The sequence below is a fragment of the Brienomyrus brachyistius genome, chromosome 4 (genome assembly GCF_023856365.1).
Source record: "Brienomyrus brachyistius isolate T26 chromosome 4, BBRACH_0.4, whole genome shotgun sequence".
Lineage (NCBI taxonomy): Eukaryota > Metazoa > Chordata > Actinopteri > Osteoglossiformes > Mormyridae > Brienomyrus > Brienomyrus brachyistius.
This window is the reverse complement of record NC_064536.1, coordinates 4,196,204-4,216,053: the sequence shown is the minus strand read 5'-3', so window position 1 is coordinate 4,216,053 and position 19,850 is coordinate 4,196,204. Positions and strand designations below refer to the sequence as shown.

At 42.3% G+C, this 19,850-nt stretch overlaps 2 protein-coding genes and 1 long non-coding RNA gene across 3 annotated transcripts; 2 read left to right on the top strand and 1 right to left on the bottom strand.

The window, feature by feature from the left end:
• Positions 1-341: 341 nt before the first annotated feature.
• Positions 342-3,084, top strand: LOC125740629 (uncharacterized). The gene is made up of 5 exons (XR_007397715.1): positions 342-526; positions 619-681; positions 1,341-1,499; positions 1,808-1,903; positions 2,093-3,084. It is a non-coding gene; the product is annotated as an uncharacterized LOC125740629 (long non-coding RNA).
• Positions 3,085-11,018: 7,934 nt separating this feature from the next.
• jmjd4 (jumonji domain containing 4) lies at positions 11,019-15,698 on the top strand. Its single transcript, XM_049012034.1, has 6 exons — positions 11,019-11,724; positions 11,882-12,047; positions 12,342-12,467; positions 12,574-12,841; positions 13,187-13,333; positions 15,106-15,698. The coding sequence occupies exons 1-6, from the start codon at positions 11,469-11,471 to the stop codon at positions 15,415-15,417; spliced, it is 1,275 nt and encodes a 424-aa protein (XP_048867991.1). The 5' UTR covers positions 11,019-11,468; the 3' UTR covers positions 15,418-15,698.
• Positions 15,699-15,902: 204 nt separating this feature from the next.
• iba57 (iron-sulfur cluster assembly factor IBA57) lies at positions 15,903-18,879 on the bottom strand. The gene is made up of 3 exons (XM_049012054.1): positions 18,368-18,879; positions 17,638-17,990; positions 15,903-16,461 (listed from the first exon to the last, which is right to left on the bottom strand). The coding sequence occupies exons 1-3, from the start codon at positions 18,706-18,708 to the stop codon at positions 16,073-16,075; spliced, it is 1,083 nt and encodes a 360-aa protein (XP_048868011.1). The 5' UTR covers positions 18,709-18,879; the 3' UTR covers positions 15,903-16,072.
• Positions 18,880-19,850: the final 971 nt, after the last annotated feature.

Below are 19,850 nucleotides of genomic sequence, written 5' to 3'. Positions count from 1 at the left end.
TTTACTTTGATACAGTGTATGACCTGGCTTAATCAGCATGTTGCATAACAAGGTAAAAAATAAATGATATAACTTTTTATGGCTTTTTCATCATTGTTCCCCCACCCTGTGTCGTATATAATTCCGATACCACACATATCTTGAACTTCATCTGCTAGTAGTCTTTCTCATAAGGTAAGATGTCAGTTAACCAATTCTGTATCATAAAAGGAGTCAATACACTGTAAAAAAGCCAACTTATGAAAAGTTATCTAAATAAAGTTTTAAAAGTAAACTGAACTAAGATATTTTTGTTTGACATATTCAGAAATAATACTTAGTTTATTCAACAAATATGTTGCTTCAATTTTAAAAAACTGTATAATACTAAAAATGTTTTGTTGAACTTACATTAAAATGTTAGTTTTGCGTTAAAGCGTGCGTTTGCGTCTTGTTGGCGCAAGCGCATGGTAATTTGAAACTTCGACTGCGGGGATTACTGAAAGGGCAGCATCGTGCCAATTCACTCGTTTCTGCCGAGTTACAGGTGAGTGTCAATCATTTTCATGATCAAATTACTTTTTTTTTAATTTAATATGTGATGTGCTACCAAGCTAACTACCTAATCTGTTTTACTAGTGTAGTGTTGATTTGAAACAGCGTGCCGGTTCAAAGCAGTCCAGCATTTCTGCCAAATCATAGGTAAGTTATATATTAATCTTTTTTTATTATCATCTAACTTAACGTTATATTATTTGACGTGTAAGCTTGGATGTTGGTGTCCCAAAATAACTATCTATTCGAACGTAGCTGCTTGTTAACGATTTCGCGGGGTTATGTTAGCTTTTTAACTAATTTAGACTTTTGAATGCTTATGTTTGAACAGCGAATTTGTCATTTGTTTATTGAAAAAAAAAATACACGAGTATTGCAATGAGTGCAACGTGACGTGTGCTAGTCATATGCATTTGCAAAACAAGGAATATAACGTTAACTTTAGGTCCTGTCTATTCGGATGCCTGTCGGCACTGTTTAAACGTTGAGCGTATTCTTAACGGTTTTGACAGCGGAACAGACAGTGGGAACTACTGTAAGTATATCAAGAACATCGTGTGACATTCAGGCAATATACATCACTTGAGACGTTCGGTTATCTCGACTAAACGGCCAATAAATTGTATTGTGGCGCTGGCTAACCAGGCCAACTTAACTTACCTCAAGACTGGAAGCTGGAAATCGCTAGCTTTTTGGTTGTTGATATTTTTAATTATTTTTGGAAATTCTGAACTTTATATTGGAAAATGTTCTGTTTATTTATACTGTTTTGTTGTTGTTGTTGTTGTTGTTTTTAAAAAATGTAGATCTGCATGGAGTTCTTCCAGATCTGTAACATAGATCTCCTGAAAAAGTTCAGCGAATCACTTGATAAATATACAGCACCTCTCCTGAAACTGTACAGAAAAAGAAGAGATTCATTGGGTCCAGAAATGAAGACACTTTTGGACAAGCTGGATGAGCAGGTACTCTTTAAGATTCTTTAATATACAATACACATATTTAAAATACTGAAGTACCTTCCTGAATAGGGTAATTAAAGCAAGTTTGCATATCTTTCGTCTGTGTTGTGTGGGAATCTAATTGAACTGGTGAATTTTAGGAATAATTGTATAATAATTATAAACTATATAATTGTTCCCCACTGTGAAAGCATTGTGCAATTAATCCACAAATGATCAATTTGAGATCCATTTAATCCATAAGGCTTATAAGGCGGTAAAGCATCTGCACCCTTTGTAAACTTTCTTCTTTTGTTATTTTTTTTTTTCAGGCCAGTGATATTATCACTCACCGAAAAAGAGCAGCTCTTGAGGGACTGCCACTCATTCTGCGTGAAAATTCGGCTTTCTTGCTCAAGATGTGTCTGGTATGTTGCCCTTTTCATACCTTATTTGTAATTTGTTAGCATGCTTAGTATTACATTTGTTCATTTTGTTTGCACATTATAAAAATAATAATTAGGGCTGCAAGCACCACCATTGCTCAAGCCCTAATAACAATAAGTAATTATGTTTACATGTCAATTAATGCCCCCTCCTATCACTTAATCTCCTAGGACGTTGACCCTGAAGCCCACAGCACCAGAGGTGTAAAGATCGGAATCCTAACTGTGGTTGAGGATGATGTTGGCACTCCTGCTTCACTGGCCACTGTGATCAACCATGCAATAATCCTGGAAGAGGCCATTGTTCTTCAGGATATTCCAGATCTGCCTGAAGCCTTTGCTTACTTGTTCGGTCTCTTGTATGCACTCAATAAGGAATACCCAAAAGAACTGAAATATACTTTTGAAGTCATTCAGAAAATCTTTATGGATCTTGGTGATACCTGCTCTGCGAGAGTCCAGTCACTAAAATCAAAATTGTTGTAGCTGACCATTTTGCGGATGTTATTGGAGCTATGGCAAATGGGACAATGATTTTTGCAATCAAAATTTAGTAGTACATACTGATTTATTACAATGTATAATTTGGTTCAATCTTTGCACCTTTAACGAATACTGAATCTTTTAGTTTTGTTTTTTGTTTTTATCTGGCAGTAGCGGTACAAGCTATTTTTTTTTTCTGATACACTTACATGCAGTAAAATAGTTCATGTTATATATGAATCATACTTTACTAAGGTTTGAGGTTTATTCAGATGTGATGTTAATGTATTCTCAATGTTGATCTGCCGAAATAATACAAAATTCTTTATGCAGTGTTTGAATCTAGTATATTTTGACGTATACTTGTTTTGGATTTTATGTACTTTGCTGTTCTGCCGAATAAGAATGCTTTATACACTGTGGTTCGAGGTTTTGCTCGGATGCTTTTACTTTTGTTGGTTTCGGGTTTTTGGGCAAAATATTACTTTTTTTGGAGCTCATCTTTCAATTTATGTTGAAAAAAGTGGTAGTTTTTATAATTTACAAATTTCCAATGATTAACATTTCTGTACTATTTTTCTATAAACATGCCTAATGCAGAAGACGTGTATGGCATATGGTAGACTGTATTGTAATGTGTTCGGACAAACTATTAAAAAAAAAAAAGAGAGAAATTTGTTTTGTGGTTTATTAAATTCTAATTATAAAAATAATCATGAATGCATAATAGATCAACCTGTTAGGTAAACAAATATATTTATGTTGTGAGAACTGAGGATTTTAACAAAATACTTTGAGTTGCTTTGTCTTCAGACTCTGTTTGTTCAGTTAACTCATAAAAATGCTTGTGATAGGTTGCCTTATTATTTTAAGTTAACTCAACTTTTTTTTTTTACAGTGTACAAGTTAAAACATTTTATATGAAGGGTATAATTAATGTGTGTATTGTAGCTGTAAGGTACAATGTAAGTCAATGTAACAGTTAATGTAACAAATACGCAGGTCTAAGAAATTGTTATGCAGATAATTTCCCTTTACGGTAAGTTTTTACACTTCTAAATGTCTTTTTCGTATGTGCATGCTTTACACTTCTTGAACTCTTTTTAGTTTTTAAACTTAAAAAAATGCATTGTATTTGTAACAAAAATGTTGAGCGTTCAGGCCCGAACTGAAAGGAAAGTTTCCCTGGCTGAGGTGCGACGTTATGAATCAGGAAGAAGTCGGCAGCTACACACTTCACTGCTGTGACGAAGCACAAAGTAAAATGATATGAGCAGGAGGTTATTGTTACTTTTCTTTCAATTTTTTTCTCTTCTAACTATTATTATTGTTGTTGTTGTTATTATCATTATTGTTATCATTAAATAGTTACGAGCGAGACAGATATACATGTATTTTTTTGGTTTGTTTGCACGGGGTTTTAATTTTGTTTTATTTTATCCATATTAATTTTGAACCTTGATAGTAAGCAACAGTAAATTCAAATGAGTGAAGAAAAAGCTTTTGGCTTTGGGATAAGGAGCTGTGTCCCGTCATTGAGATAAGACTGCAGCACCCTTGTGCAGTGTGAGCAGACATGATGGACTGAAGAGCCTGGAAAACCACATGGAGAAAAAGTCCAGATTCAAAAGCCAGGGTCCCTGGGCCCCAATAAGACAAAACAGAAAAAACAAATCACAGAATTTAAGGTATAAGACACAGAGCTAGGAAACTGATAGCCAGACAAAGGTCATTCACAGAATCAGACCAGTCATGAAATGGCTGCTCAGTAAGATGCCAACGCTTGTTAACTCACAAGGATGGAGTAAACTGATGAGCAAAGTCTTATTAATTACTCACGTTGCTGATCTACAGATGAGTGTAGTATTCATGTGAAGCTGAGAGGGATCTGACCAGGCCTGGCTGAATGGATGCTTTCTTTGTTGTAGGCGTGACATTGTTATTGTGAGAATGTACGTATTTCCCTTGTGCCTGAAAGAATTCAAAATAAATTGAAACAAATCAGGCTTATATCAACATGCAAAAATTGTTATTAATTGTGAATTGTGACTTTACTGTGAGCGCACCTAGAGGGATGACGCAGTGGGCACCCGGCCAGCTCTTTGTTATCCCGTGATGCTCACAGCATTGAGGAAAATCGTTCAAAGACATATCATCAAAAATGTATTAAGGAAAATTATTGATTCATGTGATTAATGCAATTTCCATGTCATCTCCATTACATTTCCATAGGACCCTGAATAAGGAGAAACTGCAAAGGGACTCGTCTCGGCAGACGCGGCATTAGGAAGGAGGACAGACAGCAAAGCATCAGCTTACGGCCAGCATCAAAAATGACAAGTTCAGTATCAGAGAAAGATAGCTTGTCAACTCTATGACAACATGGGAAAAAATCCAGAATTTTATGATATTCTTCCTGATGTTGGTATTGATAGGAGCCTTCAGAAGTATTCTGTAGCGAATTCTGTGGCAGTGCTAAAGCGACATGATTCCGAGAACAAAGATGAGCTAAATCTTTTGGCTGCCGGTCTTGGAGCCATCGTCATTTCAATGGTTCTAGAGAAGAAATTAAAAATGCCAAACGATGAGGTAGATCGCGGTGCACAATTACTTCAGCGGATATTTGCAGACGAGAAAGAGCAAGAGGTCAAGAACCTCATAGAAGTGTTCAGCTTACTCGACTGAAGAATTCCATCTATTCCATGTCGGTCACATCAATTCCCACACTCTGAAGATCTGGGCTAATGGAGCTGCCTTCCATGTCCAAATGCTCATCCATTTGCTGCTCAAGTTGTCATCGCTACTTACCAAAAGGACTTGCTGACGCTGCTGGAAAAATACAAAGTGTACAAAGTCAGTACCATTACTATGGACGATTCTCCGCTTGCATTTGTCCACTTTGCAAGGAAAAACCCCATTAAGAATACTACAAAATCTGCTAGGGTTGCTTTGGGAGCTGCACTGACTGTTCCATTGGCTTTCACCTCACAAGTTAAAGGTTTCCAACTGAGAAACTGGCAAGCAAGCCCTTGTAACACTGAAAGTTCCACGTTCATGAAAAACAACCTCACCTGATGTAGTTAAGGTTTTTACAGATTGCATGGTATCAAAATTTGATCAGATCAGAGGGATTAAGACCTACTTTTCTGATGCTGAAAAGAACCTGGAAAATCTCATTACTGATTATTCAGCCTTTGATGCTACTTCCTTAAATCCCATTTCCTTTGTAAAATGGGGCACAGAGGAAGAGAGAACGGTGTGCATACCCAGGCAGAGTGAGGAGATTCAGGATGCTGAGACAAAGGAGCTGAGCCCTCAATTAAAGGACCTGAGCTCCAAGGAAGAGGAGAGGGGTACTGAGACGAAGGAGCTGAGCCCCGAGGGAGAAGATCTGAGCTCCGGGAAGGAGGAGAGGGGCACTGAGACGGAGGAGCTGAGCCCCGAGGGAGAGGACCTGAGCTCCGGGAAGGCGGAGACGGGCACTGAGACGGAGGAGCTGAGCCCCGAGGGAGAGGACCTGAGCTCCGGGAAGGAGGAGAGGGGCACTGAGACGGAGGAGCTGAGCCCCGAGGGAGAGGACCTGAGCTCCGGGAAGGCGGAGACGGGCACTGAGGCGGAGGAGCTGAGCCCCGAGGGAGAGGACCTGAGCTCCGGGAAGGCGGAGACGGGCACTGAGGCGGAGGAGCTGAGCCCCGAGGGAGAGGACCTGAGCTCCGGGAAGGCGGAGACGGGCACTGAGGCGGAGGAGCTGAGCCCCGAGGGAGAGGACCTGAGCTCCGGGAAGGAGGAGACATGGTGGCGGAGCCTGTTGACCTTTCTCCCAATCCTCCACCCCCACCCCTGGAGTACTTTTTGGCATTAAGAGCCTTACTCAGTGGTTACCCTTCTGGCCATGTGATCTACACTGCAAAAGCAGCATGAAGAATAAACAATGAAATAAATTGTTTGAACTACTATAACAAATCATTAGATAAATGTCCATATTAACTTCAGGTGCCTAATAATACTGTGATGTTTGTAACATGTGAGCACTGGGATCTACATAAAAAGTGAAAAAACAGAATGACAATGATAACAAAATTTACATCGGAAATGAGAGAAAATATAAAAACGATGCACTTTGATAACTGGGGGGATTTTTAATAATAAACTGTATTCTACCACATCATTGATACTTTATTGACAAGAGGCACTACTGAATCAGTGTCATTTGTGAATGATTTATTCTTTTTAAACAAATATACTGAACAAAAATATAAACGCAACACTCTTGTTTCTGCTCCCATTTTTCATGAGATGGACTTAAAGATCTACAATTCATTCCAGATACACAATATTACCATTTCTCTGAAACATTTCTCACAAATCAGTCTAAATGTGTGATAGTGAGCACTTCTGCTTTGCTGAGATAATCCATCCCACCTCACAGGTGTGCCACATCAAGATGCTGATCTGACATCATGGGTAGTGCACAGGTGTACCTTATACTGCCCACAATAAAAGGCCACCCTGGAATGTGCAGTTTTTTGCTTTATTGGGGGTCTGGGGACTCAGAACCGGTCAGTATCTGGTGTGACCACCATTTGCCTCATGCAATGCAACACATCTTCTTCGCATAGAGTTTATCAGATTGTCAATTGTGGCCTGTGGAATGTTGGTCCACTCCTCTTCAATGGCTGTGCGAAGTTGTTGGATATTAGTGGGAACTGGTACACGCTGTCGTATACGCCGGTCAAGCACATCCCAAACATGCTCAACGGGTGACATGTCCGGTGAGTATGCTGGCCATGCAAGAACTGGGACATTTTCAGCTTCCAAGAACTGTGTACAGATCCTTGCAACATGGGGCCATGCATTATCTGTCTGAGTGGCTGGTCTCAGACGATCTTGGAGGTGAACCTGCTGGATGTGGAGGTCCTGGGCTGGTGTGGTTACACGTGGTCTGCGGTTGTGAGGCCGGTTGGATGTACTGCCATATTCTCTGAAACGCCTTTGGAGACGGCTTATGGTTGAGAAATGAACATTCAATGCACGAGCAACAGATCTGGTTGACATTCCTGCTGTCCGCATGCCAATTGCACGCTCCCTCAATGCTTGTGGCATCTGTGGCATTTTGCTGTGAGACAAAACTGCACATTCCAGGGTGGCCTTTTATTGTGGGCAGTATAAGGTACACCTGTGCACTACCCATGATGTCAGATCAGCATCTTGATGTGGCACACCTGTGAGGTGGGATGGATTATCTCAGCAAAGCAGAAGTGCTCACTATCACACATTTAGACTGATTTGTGAGAAATGTTTGAGAGAAATGGTAATATTGTGTATCTGGAATGAATTGTAGATCTTTAAGTCCATCTCATGAAAAATGGGAGCAAAAACAAAAGTGTTGCGTTTATATTTTTGTTCAGTGTATATAAGGGAATGATTATCTCAGGTGCACTAGTCCATCCATCCATTGATTTTCCAAACCGCTTATCCTACTGGGTCGCGGGGGGGTCCAGAGCCTATCCCGGAAGCAATGGGCATGAGGCAGGGAACAATCAAGGATGGGGGGCCAGCCCATCGCAGGGCACACTCACACACCATTCATTCACACATGCACACCTACGGGCAATTTAGCAACTCCAATTAGCCTCAGCATGTCTTTGGACTGTGGGGGGAAACCAGAGTACCCGGAGGAAACCCCACGACGACATGGGGAGAACATGCAAACTCCACACACATGTAATATGAGAATGTTTATTCTGCTTACTGGTCAGATGTGTCTGTGACGGAAGCAGGAAAGTAAATACAGGAAGAAGGTCCTGTGTCCTGGTCTATGAAATTTTACATCTCTGTTTTATGTATTTTTTGCCTCAGGTTTTTATTTTTAGTTTCACACAGCACTGCTCAGTTGACCGGTCAGATCCTCTCTCCTTCAGCAATTGACTGAATATTTTGAAAACTTCTGAGTTTTTATTAGTTGTCTTTAGGAAATGACAGACGTAGTCATCTGCCCAGATTTCATGAAGGCAGCATATTTCGCTGCTAAACCAAGATACGTCCTTCTCCACCTAGCCACTGCTACTGGTTTGACGGGCTCTGCCATATCCCAGAATGCAAAGCACACCTGACTCTCGGAGCCATTTAGCTCAATCTCATGGAGATCACCTGGAAGGTGGGTCAGAATGAGGTTGGATCACATTTGCACCACAAATGAACCACTCCAGAGTTCATTTGAGACCGGACCAAGACCACATCAGAGTCGTGGACCAAGATCACATCAGAGTCTCGGTATGGTTGTTTCGGTCTTTACCCGAGTGCAATAACTGTGTTCGCACACCTGCCCAAATGAATCACACCAAGGGGGAAATCGAACCAGAGTCCATTTTAACTGGACTAAGAAGTGCTGGAAGTGTGAAAACACTCTTAGACAACGAGTCATCAAGGGAGGGAGCCAGAGAACTGTTAAAAAAAAAACAGTTTTGGGATGCAACCATAGTGGTAATTGCAGATGGAGGCACAAAGTGAATCAGGAAATTCCAGTAGCCTGAGGTATGTTTCGCGATTGTCATTAGATATTAGATTATTTATAATTCAGTCATTTTATATATATTAGATTAGATTAGAATAGAGATACAAGGACAAAACTCTGTGACAGAAATGAGCCACGATGAACCCTGCCTGTTTCACGCCCTTCAGTTTGTGTACCTACCCCTAGTGTGTTTCCCCAGTCCCTCAGACAGCCACATAGGTCAGTGGGCTGAGTGTGTGGCTGAGACTCTGTTCCTTCATGTCGTGGGTTTGGGGCTGGCTTCAGACAAGTCTCACCAAAGGACATTTGATTGCTGAAAATGCATTTCAGATGTTTAAAAGTCAGGTGGAACATTACAATACAGCCCTCTGACGCTCGCAGCATTCTTTGTAGCATGTTGGATGCTGCGTGACGCTGTCATGCGTGATGGATGTCTGTTGGACATAAATGAGGACACATTAGAGGACGTTAAAAGGCGTGATGCTGAACTGCATGTGCTGATGCAAACACTGGAGTATAAGGCAACAGCAGCACGGGTAAGGAGGGATCAGCTGGAAGAGATGAGTCATCTGTAGCCTGGTAAGGAATCTAAATTATGAGAGTAGAAAAACAACAGACCTATTGCCTTCTATTTGAACATTTTAAAACACCTTAATAATGGTAGGTTGTGTTTTGTTTGAACAGAGATCGCACTTTTATTTGTATTTTGCAAACTGCAGACTCAAAATTAAAATGAAAGAAAAAAACACACTAACATAATTAAGCCCCCGTTCCCAGCCACTGCTTTCGTTCAGCAGCGAGCTTCTTCGTCTTCTACATCATTATAGATCTGGACCAGGGCATCACTGAGCTCCTGGACAGTCTGAGGTGCAACCTGGCAGTGTTGGATGGACCGAAACATAATGTCCCAGAGGTGTTCTATTGTGGGGGGCCAGTCAATGGTATCAATTCCTTCATCCTCCAGGAACTGCCTACATGCTCTTGCCACATGAGGCCGGGCATTGTCGTGCACCAGGAGGAGCCCAGGACCCACTGCACCAGCATAGGGTCTGACAGTGGGTCCAAGGATTTCATCCTGATACCTAATGGCAGTCAAGGTGCCGTTGTCTAGCCTGTAGAGGTCTGTGCGTCCCTCCATGGATATGCCTCCCCAGACCATCACTGACCCACCACCAAACAGGTCATGCTGAAAAATGCTGCAGGCAGCATAACATTCTCCATGGCTTCTCCAGACCCTTTCACGTCTGTCACATGTTCTCAGGGTGAACCTGCTCTCATCTGTGAAAAACACAGGGTGCCAGTGGCAGACCTGCCAATTCTGGTATTCTAGGTCAAATGCCAATTGATTCCAGGCATCACCTCATGCTACCAGTAGTGACACTGACCGTAGCCAAATGCAAAACTAGTGGGTAAAAAACAGCCAGAGAAGATGCCAGTGGCCTCCACCTGTTAAACCATTCCTATTTTGGGGGTCGTCTCATTTTTACCCCTCTAGCACAGCTGTTGTTAAGTTCATTAACACCAAAGCAGCTGAACTGATTAACAACCCCCTACGCTACTTAACTGGCCAGATTCATATCCCAATAATTTAATTGCCTTGATCAATGATGGGCTGGGTCTGTATTACAATTATCATTAATATTTGAACTTCTTCGAATGAAATCTGTTTTATTATAAAAATCAGGATTAGATTAAAAAGTTCTAAAACTACAATCTCAGAAAACACCAAGGTCGCGCAAGCGGTGAAACCTGCTAGCATCAAACGCCTCGCCACTGATTGGTTCGGAAACAGTGCAACAGTCCAATTATTTTCGAGTAGGGCGTGTCCTTTCAGTAACATGGGGGCAGGTTCTTCACGTGGTGTTCCAATATTTACAATCCGGTAGTACATAAAGAGTCGTTTAGTTTTGTTGGGAAAAACACAGTGTCTAACATTATAAAAATCCAAATTTATATATATATATATATATATACATATATATGAACATTAAAATGTAATTTTGTTGTGCGTGATGCAATTGACAGGACCAAAGCAATAATTTAAGAAAATAAACGAAAAATACACGCGACCCTATCTTGTGCAACGGAAAATAGGTTCCCCCTCACAGCAGGTCCGGCCAGTTAAATACACCTTACTATGGCAGCTGATATTTAGCAAATTTTACAGAAACCCTTTAAATTATTAGTTGCATCAATTTGCAAAGGAGCGCACTCTACTTATACTGAAAACCTCATAGTAATGTACAGTAATGCTGCTGTAAAAATGTTATGTAGCACTGATCCGAAGCATCAACTAACACGAAAGAGGAGCGTGAATGCCCTTAACGAGGAAATCAGAAGAATCTCCAATCGAGTCAATACTCCGTTTATCTTCAAATAATAAATAGAAACTAGACGTTTTGCATCGGAATAGTTTCTAAGCATAATCATTCTGGATTCGCTACTTAATAGGTATTGAAATTTTGACATTATGCTGAGTAACTGAATGCGTTCACCGACCTCCGATGTCAAACGTCCGTTTTATACATATCAGACATAAACGTGAATGTCATGGACAGGGAAACATTGCATTCGTGTTGCAACCTTGTTAAAAGCGGACGGCAGTCATACGAGCAGCCGTGCCCGTCCGACTTGGTGGATTACATAGAGAGGAAGGATTTTAACTACTCCAGGTTCTTCCAAAAATATCTGCTCCCAAATCGCCCCTGTGTGCTTTCAACCAAGTTCACAGAAGACTGGAACAGCAGAAAGAACTGGGTTACTGATGAAGGGAAACCCAATTTTAGAAAGTTGCTTCAGTGTTTTGGTAAGCATGTTTTTATTTTTATTAACCAGTTATATGCTAAATTCATTATTACAAATGGTAGCGAAAAGGGTAGTGTACCTGTTACTAAACATTTATAATTGTCCTCATGTTGAATTACTATTATTTTGTGTGCATTCGTCTAATTTGTGTTTGTTAGATGACACACCGGTTCCCGTTGCCAATTGTAATGCGAGGGAGTACAACGCAAACCCCAAGCAAATATTGCCTTTCAAGGAGTTTATCAGTTATTGGAAAGAATACATTCAAAACGGACACTCGTCTACCAAGGGGTGTCTCTACCTGAAGGATTGGCACATGCACAGGTTTGTTCGCCTTTTATCGATGGTGATCTTATAATCACTGCATTTGGCATCAGCGTATTATCCGTAGCTGCATGTGGCGCAGGAGCGGCATGCACGCGCTGCCACCGTGAAAGGCTCTTGCTCAGAATCACTAGGAGCGATTCCAGGACCTCCGTCACATTTGAAATTGGACTTAAAATATCAGATTAGATTACCATTATTAGTTTTGTGTTACATGTAATAAGATGCAGAATTAGGAATAAGAAAATTGTGACCTCATTAGCAGCGAAAATGAAAATTTCCTGTGTCCAACAGAACGTTTCCTGAACACAATGCCTACAGCACACCTGTCTTCTTCACTTCTGATTGGCTGAATGAATACTGGGATACCATTGACGTTGACGACTACCGCTTTGTTTACATGGGACCTAAAGGTTCCTGGTAAGGTCTAACAAAAAAAAAAAAAAAAAAAGTAAAACGTTAAACATGAGCATGATAAAGGTACCCGGCTGTGTATGTGGGTCCTCAGTATAGTGTTTCCTTTTAGGACACCTTTCCACGCGGATGTTTTCCGCTCCAACAGCTGGTCAGCAAACATCTGTGGTCGGAAGAAGTGGCTTCTTTACCCACCGGGCCAGGAGGAGAATCTACGGGATTGCCATGGAAACCTTGTCTATGATGTCACTGCCCCCATCCTCCAGGAAAAAAAGCTTTACCCCCACTACCACGAGGCCTGCCAGCCCCTGGAGATAATCCAGGAGGCTGGGGAAATCATCTTTGTGCCCAGTGGGTGGCACCATCAGGTTTACAACTTGGTAAAGAGAGATGTTCCTTTGTGTCAAAAGAAACAAGTTTTTTGTTAATTATATATTAAGAGATTCATTTGATCGCCCAGATTTAATAATCATAACCTCAAAGTGTGCAGTTAGGCAAGTGTTACTCTTCAAAGTTATGATTCTGTTGTGGTCGATAACCTGAGGACTGACAGTGCCAGTGTGGTATCCATGAGTAACACTTAACCTGAATTTCCCCCAGTAAACGAGCTAGCAATATAAACCAGTGACGTGCAAGTGGTGAAAACCTCAGCCAGACCATGATGTCATCACCGTGCGCCTCACAGTCATATCTGGGCTTCTGGCCGTCTGCCTTTCCACCTGCAGGAGGACACCATCTCCATTAACCACAACTGGCTGAATGGCTGCAACCTGGACTTGATGTGGCAGTTCCTGCAGAGTGAGCTCTCCGCAGTGCAGAAGGAGATCAGCGAATGGAGAAACAGCATGGAGACCTGGGACCTGCACTGCCAGGTACAGACACCGGGCCCAGAGCTGTCCTTCACACTGCCTGCTGTAAATTCCCAAGGGCCCAGAGCTGTCCTTCACATTGCCTGCTGTAAATTCCCAAGGGATGGTGCTATAATGAAAGCAGGGTCCTAAATGCCATCGTAGATTGCTTCTCCTGATGTAGTAAAATATTTTTTGTTCTATAAACCTGACTATTAATGTTTTCTTTTTAATGAAACACCAGTAGGGAGGCGCCGATTGTGCAATTCTGGGCCGATACCGATGTTTAAAATAACAATTGGGCCAATAGCCGATACCCATGTTATTTGTTTTTGTTAATTATGTTTCTGCTGTTATTTATTCCCCTTTTTGTGCCACGGAAACACAAAAAATCAATTTTAAAAACAGCTGAACTTATTATTTCAGCCCCTCATCTCTGAATGACGACAAATTCAATCATGATCTTTATACATCTTCTTTTATACATCACAAACAACTTTGAAGTTTGTTGAACTGTTTGTTGTGAAGTGTTGGTTTACAGCCTCTAATAATGTGGTCTTTGTCGTTTTAACGCCATGGTTTCTGTCGGACTCCTCTTTTAAATGACGTCTCGGCGCCCTGATTGAGGGGGTCACGTCAGCTGCCGATGCCTCTGACGGGCTGATTTCTCTTCTCAGTTGTTCAAGTGGGGAGAGGAGCATGATAAAGTTTTCAACTAGACCTCATTGGTGTGCAGCAAGGGTTACAGGGAGGTCGTAGTCCGGGGCGAATGTAGCAAGTGCGTGCTTTTCTTCTAGAAGGCTTTGTTTCATGTAAAAAGTGTTCCACCATGTCCGAACTCCATATATCAGTCAAAAAACTGATGGCAGGGGTGTCACAAGCCAGTAGCTGATGAATGTATGAGGCCACAACGTTGTACGTTTCAGGGAGACAGGAGTCAGCAAAATGTCGATGACTGGACAGCATGTAGCGAGGCTCCATATATTCCATCAGGCTTCGAAACCCTGTGTCCTCCACAGCAGAGAGAGGCTGGTCATCTAATGCCATAAACTCCATCACCCTGTTAGTGATCTCTTTAGCTTTGGTGCTGTGGATTTTTTACAACTTCTCATGACGTGGTTATCGATGGAGTCTTGGTATTGGTGGTTTGCGCTCTTTCGTTTTCTGTTTTTTAATCGGCTTTTAAGAAATCGTTGTATACTCCTACATATCTGCTTTTCCATTGGCTGACGAGATGTGTTGTATTAAAATTCCTGCTATTAGTACCTCTTGAGATATCACCGGAACACATATTACAAACTACGTACCGCTGATCTTTTTCCGTGAAATACTCCCACACTTATTTGCAAACAAATCACATACCCGCCAGGTACCCGTTTCCTCTAATGTCATCTATTGGATCTTCTACCAAATCTGCAGGTCAGCGCTACACGTTTTGCCAGATTGGGCGAAAAAAATTTGATGCAACACCACAAATAAACATCGGCCACTGCAGGGGGTTAATTTACCGACGGCCGATGGTAGTGAACAAGGCAGCTATCGGCGGATAATGATATTTGGCCGATTATATACCAGTGCATCCCTAAACACCAACACATCATTCAGCCGAAAAACTACAGCATTTGCCGTTAGTGTACATTTACTGTAAAAGCAGCCAGGACTCTGGAATATGACTAACGAACTTCTGATTGCAGGCTGTCTTGACCCACACTCTACCCACATATAACTCAAAGATGGTTAGTTAATAACAGTTTTTCCAAAGAAGTTTTTTTTAATGAATGGCCATTTTTTTACAGGTAATCATGAAATCCTGTACTGGCATCGACTACAAAGAGTTTGCCTCGTTCCTGAAGGTCATCGCCGATAACCGTCTGTCCTACCTGAGTTCCTGCTCGGGGAGTTCTGGTCCCAAGTGCCCCCGGCCCGTGTCGGCGGCATTGGCCACACTGGGACCCCAGCATGCCATCTTCGACCTGCAGCGGGTGGCCCAGACCCTGGAATGCATGCTGAACGACGAGGACTTCAAGAGGCTGGAGCCCAGCTCACTGAGCACGAGACCCGACGCCCTATTGCAGCAGATCAGGGAGGCGATGCGGACCGTGCTGTGACCCAGGGTGGTACGGAATTACATAGGCCCGGAATGGGGCTGCATGATAAGAGTTTTAAAATAAGGTCTGCTTTTTCCTCAATGGTTTCGATGTCATGCCACCGATTCCAGCATCGGAAATACAAGCTGTTTCTGCTAGTATGTTTATTCACACGAAGTGCACGAAGAGTCATGTGATATTACAGTACTACCTTTAGAATAAAAACCTGAATGTGCCACTCTCATAAATGTGCAGCCAGGCTTATTTAAAAAAAAAAAAAATTAAGTTCCCAGCCTGCAGTTCACCAGTTGACCACAAGGTGGACTTTCACAGAACAATTATTAGTTTTACATAACTTTTGTTCAGTATCGCTTACACATAGGTTAATTTGTCAAAGAAATAATCTTGTAATACTGGGACACAAAAATACCAAGCATCAAACGGCGAGCCATCACGAAACAAAGTTAGAAAAAGGAAAATCGCTGAATATCAGAAATAACTTCAAATTCAAAAGATAATGTACATTTTTATTCTCATTACTGTAAAATGGTATAACTTAAATAATTCCCCAATATTATTTGAACCAGCAGGAGGATGGAAGCAGAGAGGAGAGATTAAAAACACCATGAACAAAATCTGATGTCACCTTGGTTACTGCATGGAGCGTTTTTAGCGGTTAAAATGTGTCCTTCGGCCACCAGTCCGGCACAGAGGCCTCTAAGGTCACAAGGGTGTCGTCGGGAGACTTAAACATGAGGGGCTCCTTGGCATGTGCCAGCCGGACCAGGCTGAGGCCTCGGTCACCCAGGGTGCTCTGATGTCTCCCGGCCGGCTTGCCGGACTGTGTGACCAACGGCGCCCCCTCTGGCGGGCTCTGGCCGTCGGCCGCAGTGAGGGAGACGGGCATGAGCCGCTTCCTCACCACGCCCGTGTGGTGGGTCCTCGCCGTCAGCTCCTGGCCGATGTAGCAGCCTTTGGCGAAGCTGACTCCCCGCATGTAGACCAGGTTGGCCTCCAGTGGGAGGGGCGATCCGGGGGGAAGGTCCCTCGCACCCTCCGGGACACCTGAGCACACGAGAAGGCAGAGGGGGGCCATCAAAAAGGCAGGGGTGGTCCGATAGGCCACCCTTCCCCATGACCCCCCCCCCCCTCCTCCCACCCCTTATCTGCAAAATACTGTGTCTATCACAGGAGACAGAGGGTGCATGGAGGGCAGACGACTCCCTTCAGAGCCACACTGATAAAAGGCTGAAATATACAGTCAAACAGGCACTACTGAAGTTAAATGAGAAGGCAGTTTGTCGTGTTAATATCATAATCAGAAATATTCACACTAAACACGCAACAAAACAACCAGGGACGCCGGCGGCCAATTCCAGGTCAGAGCAGAGTAATGGTGACACTTTCTAAATGTAATAAAATATGGTGAATGTCTCTTGGTGGAGAGTTTTTTTTTGTCTATAAGGGGTACAAAGTGTGTTGCCTGGCTGTCATGGGACAGACAGGATTATGGGAATTATGGGAATCCCCTCACACACCAACCTGATGCAAAACGCTGATTAACTAGGAGGGAAAAGGACATGTCTTTGCAATATTACTTCCCCATCCCTAAGCATGCATGCATGTTTTTAAGTTTTATATAAGATACCGGTGAACTTTCATCAGTGGTGAAAAATAGGGGTTTAAACAGCTGGGTCTAATAAGGTAAACAGTGTGACCCTTAATGCAGTTCAGAAGCAGTTCTGCTTGAAGTCAGGACTAAGCACCTTCCTCTTCCCTTTCTGTACAGTCTCATGAGTGACAGGTCACTTTAAATATTTGCTCAATCGCAGCTTGGAATTCTTCCTCCTGGCCCTTGCTGTTCGTACGCAGTGTTCATTGTGGCACACATTTTAGACATTTAGTTCAATGCACAATGAAGCATTTAGGTTTTTTATGAATAAAAACCTTTTGAATTCAGGTTATGTCTTTTTGCATGGTAATCCTGACATTTGAAAAACTTTTTTTCAGAAGTAAGGAAACTTTGCATGGGGTAAATTATGCGACAAGAATGTCCTCTTCTTGTGGCACCAATCTGTATAAAAATTTATAAAAGCTTAATACTTCCTGGTTAACGTTTATCTACTTAGGAGTGTGGAGTTACAGATAATTATAATTCCCCAGCGAGGTGGGCTCGCGACCATTTTTGATAAAGAACTGAATTAAATAGTCACACACTTGTGAGCTGTTGAAAAGTTATACCTATGGCGTAGCGATGTCTGTGATACTCCTCTGGCTCCCCCTGCTGGCAGGATTTCATCACTTCCAAAGGGCTCACTTCCCGATCCACAACCAGCCTCCACCCCATGGCTTCTGTTCGGGGGTCCCGCTGAAACACCAGTGCGTTCTCTGGGGATACCAGCTCCGGCCTTACATCCTCCGAGCCCTCCGAGCCGTGCTGCGGCAGCACAGCCCACAGAACCAGCTGTGCGCAGGCGCTGATGGTCACCTTCCGACGGATCTTGTACATCTTTAGGTGTCTCTGGACGGACTCGCTCAGCGTGCTGTCACACTCCAGTAACACCCTGGTTTCCGTGCCTTGCGCTTCCTTCAAACTGTGACGAACATACATATATATGTAACAAAACGACCACTTCTACCAAAATCCATTTATCAACAAAAGTGCTTATGACCGTTTGCCAAAAATCAAAACTGACCAGCGAGTTCAACATCAAAAGTTTATTTATACTGAACACATACTAAAGTTAATTAAAATGCTCATATCCCTTAAATAATATGAAAAGCACATAAAACTAAGAGAATGACCTTTTGCACACGGAATATAGGCTGTATATCAGAACCTTCAAATAATTTGAGCACAAGTAACATGACAGTAAGTAAACAGAACACCAGATGCATACGTCTGTACTCATTCCTATCCATATATGCACAAATATATAAAAATGGTTTGTACCGTTTCATATGCACCCACCTGTATAACATTATATCAAAAAGAGTCCGTCCCTGAACATTGAGCATATGCGCATACAGGGCTCCCTGTCCGGCGTCTGTCAGCAGATGGATGTCATTCGTCATGAGACCTTGCAGAAAGGCTGCAGTGTCCTGTCCTTGCACCTTCAGCAGGGCCCTGTGCTGCAGCTCGTAGCACACTAACTTACTACGGCTCGCCTCACCGTGCACTTGCCTGCGATCGCTCGTACCCGGTCTCCCCCTCCGGCACAGCCCGAACCAGCCGAATGCAGCGTGTGCCGAGTCGAGGTTCGGTTTCAAAACGTGCCTGAGGACCGGGAATCCCACCGTGTTATAAACCATAGTGGGGTTGCAAACGCCTCTCTTAAAGGCTAGTATTAGGCAGGTGGAAATTCTGACATGATCAGTACAAGATCTCTTAAAGGTTTAGCAGAAAAACAACAGCCATATCAGACATCACCAGTTCCGAAATGCTGCAAACTTCTAATTCTTCTTCGGAAAACCCTGTGAAATGTAAACCGGTGCGTACTGCCCTCTATTGTCCCGGAGGAAGAATTACGGACGGCCCTACCTTAAATCCTTATATGTGAAATTGGTGATATCCATTGACCGAAAAACACTCCCTTAATGTTTATAAAACATTATAAGGCGAAAATGACCAGCGCAATCTAATGTGAAACATGCAACCTTTCAATAGCCAGTGTTTTATTTGTATTTGTGAAGTATGATTACAGATGGTCGTGTACAGGGCAGCAAATCCCCCTGCTACCATAATAGCGGATTCAGAAACACTGGTTTATTGCGCTGGGTGGAGGTGGGATTAAGGCATGCATAAAACTATATTCCCACAAACAAGTAAAGTTTGCATCCCTTGACAAATAATTCACTGCATATAATGTTTCATGTTGGACTTGTATACAGTCTTTCTGTTACATACCTTATCTGTTGCTAGCTGTGGATCAGCACAATATTAGTCTTCTGCATAAAGCCAGTCTGTGTTCATTTAGATTAGAGCGATTCATTTGCACAAAGTCATATCAGTTATGCAAAGACATTTTAAGTGCAACGCCAACAGCAAGGTTACTTGAAGTTCATGTCTAGAAAAACACTGCTCTTCAAATAACTTTATGTTTGCCTGCAGCTCTTCCAGTAATGTCCAGTTGTCCTGCACTTAATTAAATTAAATCTGCTTTGATATGACAATTTTAAGTACCGGACCCTGGTTACAGTGTACAACTGAATCTACTCTATAATGAACTCAGTCAGTCCTTTTTAAGGGTGACACAATCATTTGTCTATGACAGTCACAGGGACAGACTAACAAAATCAGCTTAACATCCACAAGAATATGCAGGAGTAGTACACATCTGCTTATATATTAGCCATTAGTTTTCCTTCATTCAAGTTTTTGTTTGCACTGAATTATAATTCAGACCAGTAGCCTTCAGCTCATGTTTAAGACCCTGACATGCAGTTGGCCAGAC

What these genes read in the sequence shown, in the direction of transcription:
- jmjd4 (XM_049012034.1), top strand. Translation starts at nt 11,469, where the DNA reads ATGGACAGGGAAACATTGCATTCGTGTTGCAACCTTGTTAAAAGCGGA. An exon ending in AAAGTTGCTTCAGTGTTTTG is followed by an intron (nt 11,725 to 11,881) that starts GTAAGCATGTTT and finishes TGTGTTTGTTAG; the next exon opens with ATGACACACCGGTTCCCGTT. An exon ending in CCTGGGACCTGCACTGCCAG is followed by an intron (nt 13,334 to 15,105) that starts GTACAGACACCG and finishes ATTTTTTTACAG; the next exon opens with GTAATCATGAAATCCTGTAC.
- iba57 (XM_049012054.1), bottom strand. Translation starts at nt 18,708, where the DNA reads ATGGTTTATAACACGGTGGGATTCCCGGTCCTCAGGCACGTTTTGAAA. An exon ending in TTTGATATAATGTTATACAG is followed by an intron (nt 17,991 to 18,367) that starts GTGGGTGCATAT and finishes TGTTCGTCACAG; the next exon opens with TTTGAAGGAAGCGCAAGGCA. An exon ending in CAGACATCGCTACGCCATAG is followed by an intron (nt 16,462 to 17,637) that starts GTATAACTTTTC and finishes TCGTGTGCTCAG; the next exon opens with GTGTCCCGGAGGGTGCGAGG.